The 12,750-nt window shown below is 39.8% G+C and overlaps 1 protein-coding gene and 1 pseudogene across 2 annotated transcripts in view; both read left to right on the forward strand.

The window, feature by feature from the left end:
• Positions 1-4,842, forward strand: part of ANK3 (ankyrin 3) — a 322,709-nt gene extending 317,867 nt beyond the window's left edge. For both annotated transcript variants that reach the window (XM_007458433.1, XM_007458434.1), the window contains one exon: positions 4,774-4,842. In XM_007458433.1, coding sequence (XP_007458495.1) covers positions 4,774-4,842 — 69 coding nt within the window. The remainder of the gene's footprint in view (positions 1-4,773) is intronic.
• Positions 4,843-9,683: 4,841 nt separating this feature from the next.
• On the forward strand, positions 9,684-9,958 carry LOC103072581 (non-histone chromosomal protein HMG-17 pseudogene; annotated as a pseudogene).
• Positions 9,959-12,750: the final 2,792 nt, after the last annotated feature.

The raw sequence follows: 12,750 nt of genomic DNA on the forward strand, positions 1-12,750 counted from the left end.
ATCGGCAGGCGGACTCTCAACCACTGCGCCACCAGGGAAGCCCTCAACTATATTTTTATTTCTACTTTTGAGCTTTTTTACTGACTTTCAAGATAAGGGTTTACGTGTATGTTTCCCCCCATCGAACAACTCAGAAGTACAAAAAGTTCAATCTATCCATTCCACTTCCCATTGTTCACAAGCTTCAGATCGTTTTATATACATATACCGATATGTATGTGTATATAGAATATACATGTGCTATATACATATACACATACATCCCCAGCAAGTGGGTTTCTCAGAATACATATTGCTTAGTAATTTGCTAAGTTTATGTATATAGTTTCTCTCATCTCATTTTTTTGAAAGTTCAAGTTTTAATGTTGTGTACGTCAAAGCAAATTGGTACATTTCATGTTGTTATTTTTTCATTTTATTCAAGAAGGAGAGAGGACTCAAAGTTATAAAATGCAATGTTTCCAGCAGGGGTCCAAAGGAAAGTACAGTAGTCTTCACAAAGGTGGCCACCAGGAATGATACTGTGACACCATACGTACTGTAATTTTCCTTTGAAATAAGAAAGAAAAAAAGTGCGGGTAGGTGTTGCCAAAAATAATGCCATCACCAAAACTAGCGGGGAAATTTTATTTACTTAAAAGTACAAAGGTTTTCAAGAACCTTAGAAACTAATTAGAGATTATTTTCTCTCATTAAAGAGAGGCCCTAAAGACCTCTCCTTGGTAACACCTGATCTCCAATGTACCTGACAGAATTAAAGATGGATGAAATTTTTTTTTTAATGTATTTTGTGACTCCTTACGAACTTTCCTATCTATCCAGTCAACTGCTATCTAATCCACTCCCTCAGTTTAGTGAGTTTCTACATAATCATATATCTTATTTTGACCTTATGTAAAGCACTGGTTGACTATAGTTAGTGCCCATTTAAGACTAAGAGAAGTATCTTCACCTTTAATTATACATAAGCAGTATGAATTTTCAGTAGGAAATAATGAAAATGCCCACATACCACAGCAGATCTCAACAACCTATATGGCTTGTTATCTATAACTAGGGCTTTGCTTTTTTCTAAGGCTATTAATATAAATCAGTGTACTTAAATGTATTCGCTATGCTTATAAAAACACCTGCTTCACATTTCAGAGACTGTCTGCAAATTAACTGGCATCTTTCCCCACCAAAGGGTCAATTTATAACATACGTAATAGTATGCTATTTTAATGGATTTTCCTGGGATCCTGGAATTGTCTTAACACTCAAAGAGCTAGGCATGTGCAAGAGTTAGTTCAAACATATCTCACTTATACATGTTTAAACTATAGTGAAACTTTTCATGACCCTTTTTTTGGCTTTTCTGCTGTCTTTAAGCCTTTACTTGTAAAATAAAGTGAAACTGGTTTTTTTTCCAGATATATGAAATCAACCATAGGAAACATAAATAACACTCCCATAAGAACTTGTTGCAGATGTTAGTGCATTCAGGCAGGAGACCTCTACATTCTTCCAATTTCCTTCCCTCGCTTAACTGTGCTAAATGAAACTAATCATAAGCAAGGTTCAAGGTGAACCTTGAAGCAAACATGAGCAGCAAGAAACATCGTGTTTTATTTTCATCTCGTCTTTATACCACAGTGAGGTAAAATGAGTCAAATAATATCCCACCCATGACCTGTGAGCCCACAATCTATAAGAATACAAAGTCACTCTGTAGAAAGAAAAAAGAATAAAAACAGAATTTTGTTAGCAAAACAAGGTAGGGTTTCAGTCTCTACTCTGTTATTTTAAACCACAACAGCCTTTCTACTGGTTGTGACATAAAACAATCGTAGAATTTTCTCACCATTGGCTGGCACTGACAAAATTAACAGAGCTACCACCTTTCCCATGACAGTAACACCGAAAGGGTTAGAATCCTGGCTCTCCCAGAAATGCAGCTGTCTTCTTTGTGATTTGCCATTTTTCCTAAAAAACCTACAGGTTTACAATAACTACAGTACACAGTACTATAGCACTGTACAGGTCACCTCTTCAACAAAAGAAGTATGACTAACAAGTCAGTAGGTCTCTGGAATGGGTCTGCACTTAAGATGTTTGTCCTTGTTCCCCAAAACTGTGAGACTGACCTAAAGTTGACACCAGTGAAGAAGGTAATGTGTTACAAATACAGCCCTATGTCTGCTCTCTCAGTGGTTTTTCTTATCCTACAATCACAGAGCTAATAGACATTAAGGAGCCATCTAAATCTACTGGCCTGCCTATTAGCAGGAAAATATGATGCCACCTTGGCAAGTTAAGAATTTATCCCATTTTTTTGTTAACTCACCAGAGGAAGATCCTTGACAGCTTCCCCTTCTAAATCAGATAGCAGTCACTAACTGAAAGGCTGTCGTCTTACATCCCTTTAGTAATTAATCAGTCATCACATAAGACTCATTCACTTGACAATATTCTGAAACTATGTACTTCGTCAGACATTAATTATTCTCATTTACAACTTATGAAAGGCTCAGTCTGAAAAAAGAAATAAGGTTTTCTCTGTACTCTGAACTTTTCTCATAGTATTTGAAAAAAGATTGCCTTTAGTAAGGAATTTCTAAATTTAACAAACTAACAAAGGGTGATTAACACCCCAACTAAGGTGCTACCTCAATTCAAATCAGACAAAAGGAAATCCACCAAAATGAGAGATTTTGTAGGACTAATGAAGAAACATTATCCAAAGTGAAATGATCTAATTAGAGCTCTAGTCGTTAGCTAAATCTTTTTTCAACGAATGAAACCTTTTTGTTTGTCTATCTATGTATAACCGTATTCTGTGATTACATAGTTTCAAATTCTTCCTTCTTGGAGTTTGTTGCTAACCATCATTCTTGTACATACTTGAGGTTCAATGCTTTGAATGTTGCTGACTGCTAAATAACCATCCATGGAGTCAGCCTTTTCCCCTTGCCCTGCAATTGCAAGTAGAGTTTATACTTTCTTTCTCTAAGATGCCACAGAGCATGTGTGTGGTGTATGGAGTGATGTGGAGATCTGTCCATCTAGTATGTTGCTAACCTCTATGCCACATCCTTTAGGGAGAGGAAGCAAAAAACCTTCCTGGTGAATCTGTCACAGAAGAACAGTTCACTGATGAAGAAGGCAACCTCATCACCAGAAAAGTAATCATCACTGGGGTTCACGCTTCTCTTGGGGTTTAGATTTTCTACTATTTGTTTGCTGTAGTGTCACCTCTTAAAATAGAAAACAGGAAAATCTCTCCTTTTCACTATTGCTTCCTACAGATCACTCGGAAAGTACTAAGACGAATTGTTATCCCACAAGAGAGAAAATATGATGACGTGGTAATGGAGAGGGACTGTCAAAAGGAAAGTAGAGAATAAAAGCTTTGTGAACTCTCTAGAAGAGGCTGCTAACAGGCCGGCATCTGCAGTGTGGCAGCTTGAAGCATTTGCTGCTTTTGACATCTTGTGCATTTGATCAGGATCAAAGAAAAAGATTTTCCTTCCTAACATTCTTTAACAGTATATACTCTTACTATCTTCAGAGTTTTCACACAGATCATTTCACTTAATGGAGGTTGGAACATGCCGGTTCGAGCATGGGAGACAAAATTAAAAACCCTCTACCACCACCAAACCCCTCGGCCATGCCCCACCCCTGCCCAGTGCTTTACCTGCAGCCCAGTGCCTACTTGGGACCCAGATAAGAGAGCACTTGTTTCCAGCGAATGCACAGGGTTTAATTAAAAGTTAGAATGACAAAAAGCTCGTCCCAAAATCCTTACATCTAATCTATACATTTTCTCTTTCCGGTATGTTCTACAGGGAAATATGAATTCCCCCATCTTAACCCGTGGAGGATTCTCCTCTCTGGGTTAATAACAGCCCATTTCCAATGTGCCAGTTAAAGAACTAAAGTCATCACTGAGCAGTGTAATTCAGCAAGTGAATATCTAGCTCCCACAGAAAACATCTCTGGTTATTTTTCATTTCTTTCCCTTTCTCAGACCTTTACCCTTTTCACTTAAAAAGCAGAAACTTCAATAGCCTGTGTTTACATAAGAAAAAAGTAAACTGAAAATTTCTCAGAAGGAGTAAATCAGAAAATTGGAAAGGCTACTGTGTTTTCCATTATAAATAGGGTAAAAGCTTTTGTGCAACCACTTTGCTCTCAGAGAAGTGTGTCCTTGGTGCCTGGTGAAGACAGGTCTTGTTTTATGGAAAAGGGATGCCTGCTTGGTCTGGAGTAAGAGGACGGGCTTGGTAATTCCACAAATTAAAAAAGAAAAAGTCTCTCAGCTCAACAGCATGACCATGGTCTTTAGTTCATGATTAGTGCTTTACTGAGAAACTTCAGTCTCATTACAACAGATAATTTAACATTCTGCTGGCTTAAAAAGGCATAAATTATAACTTACTAATATTTTTATAATTGGGCTTTGAGTGCCTTGAGAGTTTTAGTGATGATTTCTTCTAGTCTGACAGGAACTGGACAGGCTGTCCAGTTGTTTGACTGATCACTAACCTACTGAATTATTGTGAAGGACAGTAACGTATTCCCTCTGACGGTGCTCTCCCACTCGCCCTGCTGCTGCTGAGCTGTGGGGTTGAGGCAAATAGATTATATTTGGGGACGTGAAGTGACAAAGTACTTGAAACTGCGTTTCGCTTATCCTAATCCAGCCTCAAGGGACCAGAATGGAAACTGCTTCTTAACGAAAACCCTTTCACCATGAAATCTTAACGTGTACATACATTCCTTTTAAAGCAGGGAGAAGGTTATAAGGTGAAGACGAAGAAAGAAATCCGGCACGTGGAAAAGAAGAGTCACTCATAACAGGAAATGGTCAGTCAAGGTGGTAAGTGTGCTCTTATCAACAACAGTAAGACGTAACTTCCTGTGAAACTTCTGATTTCACCAAATAATTGATTCCATGCCCCCGCCACCCCCTTCCTCTCTTTTCACTGAATTGCAGCTTTGAATATCCAACAAGCAGTTGGTGGTCATTTTCATGTTCATGTACACGTACATCTGCACACGAAAACCATGGCCTCTAGCTCACAGTCCGTAAACCTCCTCTTCACAAATTAGGAATTTAAATATAAATGATGGTTGCAGAAGCAAATGTAAATAGTGATCTTGAGTCTTCTCTTAAGAGCGAAGGCTCAGTACGAAGTGCAGTAGCATTATTCACTCTAACAGCGACAAACAGTTCATAACAAATGTGTTTGGAGATTTGTACTGACCAGCTTTTCACCATTTTACCACAACAGCATCTAAGAATATAATTTTGGTTGAAATACAGTGGTTGCCAAGCTTAAATGAGCAAAATCCCTATATACTACTACATATATTCTGTATAAACCAAAGCAGATGAAATAGGAGGTTAATGGCACTACTATGTTTTCTAAGTTAAAATGTTTAGTGAGCTTTGTTGAAGGCTGTCTGCACTTTTCTTCATGGAGGAGGATATTCTCCTTTAACACTGTTTCCTGAACTTTGTGCTGTTTCTTTCTATGTAGCTACAATTCAAAAGCCCATTTGTGGTGAAAAAGCAGATAGAGCTTTGAAAAGCTCCGTGTAAGTCTGTGAGGCAGGGCAGGATGAGTCCTTTAGGGCTGCTCACCAACAGTTCTCCTAGCCCCAAGTAACAAAGAGCAAACAGATCCCAGTTTCCACTTTCACTCATCTGCTGTTCCCCAGTTACCAGAATCCTGGTACTGGAGTGCTGCTGTAAGGAACTGAGAAATCACGGAGTCTCACTGCCCCAAATTTTGTATGCAAGGTAACTGTAACTAAGGCCCAAAGAAATTCTTAATCCCTCCACCTCCAAAAACAACTTATTTATTTATTCACTTAAAGATTTATTTCACTTCCCCTATGTGATGCTTTCTGCCTAGGCACTGGGAAATCATCAGTAAACAACACTAGGGAGGTACTGGCCCTCGCTGACCTTACATTTTGGAGATTTAACGGTAGTCACTTCAGTATTTAAGGCATTGAGAAAACTCCTAAGAACTGCAGAGTGCTCTGGAAATAACAGTAGTTGCTATCCATACATACTCTTTCAGTGTTTCAGGTGTACTCTTATCTTCATTTAATTCACTTGGATCGGTGCCTTTATCATCCCCATTTAACAGGCCCCAAATTGCCCAAGGTCACCTAAATAAAAAGTGGCAGAAACAGGATACAAACCCTCACAGGCTGCCTCTGGAGTCTACACACTCAACCCTGTTAACTGGAGATCTGACCTGGTCTGAGGGTGACAGGGAAGGTTTCCTTAAGAAAATGATGCTTGAGATTAGTTTTAAAGGACGAACAGGATTCATCTGGATGAAGGGGAGGAAATTTGATGGTGTTTGGGGTAGCCTCCTAGGCACAGGCTCTAGCATTCTACAAAGGCCAGAACTGGGAAGAAACAAGAAAGGAGAACAGGTCAGTGTAGCTTGCAGAAGGTTTTGTCATTGTGTCTCGAGAGGTAGGAAAAATCGGAATATCCGGGCCTCATAAGCCTTTTTTCACTAAAAGTTTAGGTTCTCATCACACACTCTAGTTGCAGGGCACAGAATGAATTGGAGGTGGCAATAATGGATGAGCAGAAAACCTATTAAACTACTGAAGATGCTGGCTTGGGCAGTAAGGATATGGTAAGAGGTAGGCTGAATTGAGAGATAGCGACATGAATTGCTTTTTGTCAGATGACAAGGGTGAGAGATGAGAAAATTAAGGATGACATCAGTGTGGCAATATCTAGAATGAACCCACCCATTATGCGTGTCTTACAGCTAAATCTGGTAAAAGACATATGCAAGATTTTTTTTAATTGAGGTGTAGATGATTTATAGTATTAGTTTCAGATGTACAACACAGTGATTCAAAATTTTTATAGATTATACTCCATTTAAAGTTGTTATAAAATATTGGCTATATTTCCCTGTGCCATACAATATATGCTTGTAGCTTATCTATTTTATACATAGTAGTTTGTACCTCTTAATCCCCTACCCGTGTCTTGCCCCTCCTGCCTTCCCTCTCCCCACTGGTTAACCACTGGTTTGTTCTCTATATCTGTGAGTCCATTTCTGTTTTGTTACATTCATTTGGATATGTTTTAGATTCTACATATAAGTAATAACAGAGTCAGAGTAATAATAATCAGAGTCTTTCTCTGATTTCTTTCACTAGGCAAAATACCCTCCAGGTCCATCCATGTTGTTGAAAATGGCAGAATTTCATTTTTTAATGGCTGAGTAATATTCCATTGTATATATGTACCACATCTTTTTTATCCACTCCTCTGTCCCATTTGTTTATTTTTGCTTTTGTTTCCTCTGCCTTAGGAGACAGATCCAAAAAACTCTTGCTACAATTTATGTCAAAGAGTATTCTATGTTTTCTTCTAGGACTTTTATGGTTTCCAGTCTTACTTTTAGGTCTTTAATCTATTTTTAGGGTTTTGTTTAATATGTTGTGAGAAAATGTTCTAATATTATTCTTTTACATGTAGCTGTCCAGTTTTACCAACATCATTTATTGAAGAGACTGTCTTTTCCCCATTGTATATTCTTGCCTGCTTTGTCACATATTAACTGAGCATAAGTGTGTGGGTTTATTTCCGGGCTCTCTATTCTGTTCCATTGATCCATGTGTCTGTCTGTTTTTGTGCCAGTTCCATACTGTTTTGATTACTGTAGCTTTGTAGTATAGTCTGGTCAGGGAGCATGATAACTCTAGCTCTGTTCTTCTTTCTCAAGACTGCTTTGGCTATACAGCAGATTAATAAAACACTAAGCATGATTTTTCAGTCTTAAATTGCTGTGTTTAAGCAATTCTGATAAATGAAATAAAACTAGAAGAGACTTCAGTCAGCTTTAGTACGCCCCTAAAAGTTTAGCAACTTGTTCAGTAATAGACTCAGACTCTGGATGGGGGAGAACCAAAAAGGTTATCGACACCAGCTGAGCCATTTTTCTAGAGTAATATATACCTAATATCTATGAATAAATGACACCAAAAAATATATGACAGTGCTATGCTTCCAGGGTTCTTTAGAGTGAATTAATACAGAAATGACTAGGTCACTAAATGTACAAGAGACTTTAAGATGATAAATAATCCACCCTGTAAAGCAGTTGGCAGGGCCTTGGCTCACTTGCTACACCACTCAAAGGAGAGAGAAACTCACTAGGAGAATTCACATGAATGTGAAAATAGCTTCGGCATAAAGCAAACTTAATGTGTCAGATGGAAAGAACAGAGATTTGACTGCAAGCCTCATTTTACTCTCCAGGGTGGTATTTGCCTTTCATAAGTGAATTTAGGAAATGAGTCCAAGAAGACTGCCTGGAATTCCAGGACACTGAATGTGTGCTCTGGAAAAATCAATTTGCAAGTATACTGAAAGTTCTTACGGCCCTGCTGGCTTTTTTTTTTTTTTTTTTTTTTTTTAAATAACAGAACAACTAGGCACATGGAATGTGACCCAATTTCACTGAGTCTCAGATGGTGACATCGAAATTTTTATTCTGCATTTCGTAACCAGTTGAATTTTGAGCTATCTGAACCCTATACCTGTTTTTCTTTAATACTGAGTCACAGCCATCCTATTTTTAATGTAAGGGAAAAGCTAATGGCTTAAAATAAGTATAAAATTTATACATAATATATAGTGATTTGTAGTTTATAAAATGCGTTTACATTTTTGCCTTATTTAATCCTTCAAACAAGCCTCCAGGAAGAGGAGACCAATTTTGATTGCTACCTTTTACAGATGAGGATACTATGGCTCGGAGAGGTCACCTGACATTTCTTCTTTCAAAGAGCTGTGACTGGAAGAATTAGGACTTGGCCTCAAGATTATTGACACTTCACCTAGTGTCCGATTCCACTAAGCTGTCTTTCTAAAATTAGTTAGAATGATAATAATAATAGTCGTATTCTATAAAAGATTACTGTATGGCAGGTACTAGGTAAGTTCATTACATACATTACCTCATATAGTCCCCAAAACAATGCTATATAATATAGTAAGTACTATTATCTCTTTTTTAATAAACAAGGAAACTGAAGCTTAGAAGAATTAAATGACTTACCCAAGGTCCTATAGTTAATGAGCAAAAGGATAAAATTTTAACTTAACCAGAGCCTAGCTCTTAACTATTACTCATATTAATAGTTGAATAGTACTTGATGATTATCAGAAACCTAAAAGCAAATTTTGAATCAAATGTATGTACAAACGCAAACTGTAGTAAATTTCTTCATACAATACACAGTGAAAATACTCAGTTTTTTGGTTTTGCTTTTTTAAATAAAGCAAAACTTCATAGCCATAACCCTCAAAAATACCATTAGAGAGCTGATTAGTGAGGCTGTGGCAACGGAGGTACCCCAGACACACGTTGGAAAAGACTGGAACAGCTGTATTGTAAACCTCTTTTAGGGAAATGCTCAGGATCTCACAGCCACATGGAAGCCAAGAGCAGCAGCAACAGCACGAGGCTTGCCGGGGGAAACACTTTATCTGAGGCCAAAAAGTTGACTCGTTTCATCCGCGCCTTCAGAAAAGGACTTGGCGAGCAGTGCGAAGAAGAGGCGAGAGCGACCCCTGGACCGGCCAAAGCCACGCGCCACCGCATCCCCGTGTCCAGCGCCTACGTCCCGCCACCGTCGCCACCATGCCCAAGAGAAAGGCTGAAGGGGGTGCTAAAGGAGATAAAACCAAGGTGAAGGATGAACCACAGAGAAGATCTGCAAGGTTATCTGCTAAACCTACTCCTCCAAAGCCAGAGCCCAAGCCTAAAAAGGCCCCTGCAAAGAAGGGAGAGAAGGTACCCAAAGGGAAAAGGGGGAAAGCCGATGCTGGCAAGGATGGGAATAACCCTGCAGAAAACGGAGATGCCAAAACAGACCAGGCACAGAAAGCCTTGAGGGTGCTGGAGATGCCAAGTGAAGAGTGCATTTTTGATAACTGTGTACTTCTGGTGACTGTACAGTTTGAAATACTATTTTTTATCAAGTTTTATAAAAATGCAGAATTTTGTTTTACTTTTTTTTCTTTTAAGCTATGTTGTTAGCATACAGAACACTTCATTGTTGTTTTTTTGGGGGGAAGAGCACATGTCACTAATAGATTGTCTCTGAAGCTGGATTGACATGGGAAAAAAAACACCTTTCCCATCTGGTTGTGAGAGACTTCCTCTTGGTTCCCAGGAAGGAGGGGTTCCTTGATGTTGACACGCAGTAGCCCCCTTGGCACAAACGCCTTGTGGTGTGGAAAAAGTAAAATTAGATTTTATGTCCTCTTCTCCCTCTCCACCTTCAGCCTAGACTCGACTCCCTTAAACCCAGAGACCCGTTGGAACCTGACCCCCCAAAATTGGTTACCAGTATGTCAGGCAATCTGGACTTTGCATTGTCACCGTTGGGATGGCGTCCCTCAAAAGAGCAGCAGTTCCTTTTTCAGATTGTGGATCTTCAGATGATTGATACTTTTGCCATTTTCATTTCCATTTCCTGAAAGTCAGGGTCGGCTTGTGAAAAGTTGTTAAACAACATATACTAAATGTGAAATGTCAACCCTCACTCTAAACTTTCCCTGTTCAGAGCATCACATGAAGACTTCATGGGGTTTTATAGTGGCTTTCTGATTTTGGTAGTCCATTGCAAAAGGGAGTTTGAAAGTTGTTGTATACTGTTAAAGATTGTCTGCCCATGTCCTGCCTGAAATACCACAATTGTTTATGAAAACTATCTTTAATAAAGCTGGATAGAGTTTGGGGGGGGGGGGGGAAGGGGTCTTGACCTTCCACCTGGTTTAGAGTGAAAAGGCTAGTAATAATATACAGTGGTGAATAAAACCTCCACGGCAGCTTCCCTGGTGGTGCAGTGGTTGAGAATCCGCCTGCCAATGCAGGGGACACGGGTTCGAGCCCCGGTCCGGGAATATCCCACAGGCCGCGGAGCAACTAAGCCCATGCGCCACAACTACTGAGCCTGTGCTCTAGAGCCCACGAGCCACAACTACTGAAGCCCTTGTGCCACAACTACTGAAGCCCGTGCGCCTAGAGCCCGTGCTCTGCAACAAGAGAAGCCACCACAATGCGAAGCCTGCACCCTGCAACAAAGAGTAGCCCCAGCTCACTGCAACTAGAGAAAGCCCGCGTGCAGCAGCGAAGACCCAATGCAGCCAAAAATTAAATAAATGAATAAATAAACAAATTTTAAAAAACCCTCCACGGCCCCTGCCCTTCTGCATCTCTCAGCCTGCAAGGGGGAAAGAGATGGAACGTGAATTGTTTAAGGGCTAAAAATACAAAGTCCAAGATCCAATGGAAGAATAACACAGGAACATATTTAGACTTGGGGGCTGGGGAAAGTCCCTCGGAAGTCATGGCGTTTATGCTAAGACCTCGTAGGTGGTGCCAACAATGTAAAGAATGGGGAGAAGGAGAAGAGGCCTCCAGCAAAGAGTACAACGTGTGCAAGAGCCTTGAGGCGGGAAAAGGCCGAACACATTTGAGGAAATGAAAGAAGATTCGTGTAACAGAGCCTGGTGAGCTGGTGGGGGGTGAGGCAGGCCCATGATGAAGTGAGAAATGCATCATCATAGGCCAGAATATAGGATTTGGATTTCATTCTAAAACAATGTGAAACCTTTGAGAGATTTTAAGGAAGAGTCTGACCTGATGTTTTCCTTATTTATTTTTTTAAGCACACCAGCTATGTAGAGAAGGATTGGAGGGAAAACAAGAATAAACGGAAGGAGGTGAGCTAGGAGGTTACTGCTGTAGTCCAACTAAGCCACCACGGTGGCAGGGCTAGGACCGGGGCAGCAGTCTTAGGAAAGTCAACAGTATCTGATGGCTTGGGGTTAGGATGGAGAAGAAGGGTTGAGTCAAGGATGATGCCTTGACTCAAGGTTTCAAGGGTAAGCAGGTGGGTGGTGGAAAAAGAAACACGATGGGTTTTAAGAAGAATATCAAGCCCTCAGGCTTTTGTCGATACACAAGTCTGGAGCTTTGAGGAAAGGTTGGGCTAGGCGTGTAAAAATGTGAGTGTTATCACTAAAGAGGTGAATACTGAATATCAGAGAAAGGGAACACCAGGGAATAGGTGTGATTACATAGGGAGAAAGTGAAAGTGAGCAAAGAAGGGGCTCAGGATCGAGCCCCAAAGAACAACATTTTGAAGAGGAATAGAGAGCGGTAGAAGGTTGCCTCTGACCTCTTCCTTCCTAGAGATCTCCAAGCTGTGCTAGCTCCTCTAACCTATAATCATTTTCAGCCTCGGCCCTCTAGTATATATTGTTTTACATTTTTTTCATAGCATATTCTTTTCTGAAGATATTTCTAATCTTACTTTTATTCCTTTATGCATTATAAATGTAGTTCTCTCATATTCTGCGTATAATAGTTCTAAGTTGGCACCCAGTGCAGGACTGTGTCCGCTGGTTCTTGCTCATTCTTCCCCCTGTGTCCCTAGTCCTCTAGTATATTTGTTTGGTTTTACCCAAAATATTTTAATCCATGCAGTTTAGTATCAGTGGATGAAAGAAACTTTCCTACAATGCAGATTAGCTGATAAGCTTTTGTAAATAACTGACCATGCACATTTAGAGCCCCTTTACTTCTTAGTTTGTGACACACACTGTGTAGGTGGTCGGGGGAGTCCAGCATTGAAGACATTATCCTAATATTACTCGGCCATTAAAAAAAGAATGAAATAATGCCATTTGCAGCAACA

This window comes from Lipotes vexillifer, unplaced genomic scaffold (assembly GCF_000442215.2).
Source record: "Lipotes vexillifer unplaced genomic scaffold, Lipotes_vexillifer_v1.1 scaffold1209, whole genome shotgun sequence".
In the NCBI taxonomy this organism is placed as follows: Eukaryota; Metazoa; Chordata; class Mammalia; order Artiodactyla; family Lipotidae; genus Lipotes; species Lipotes vexillifer.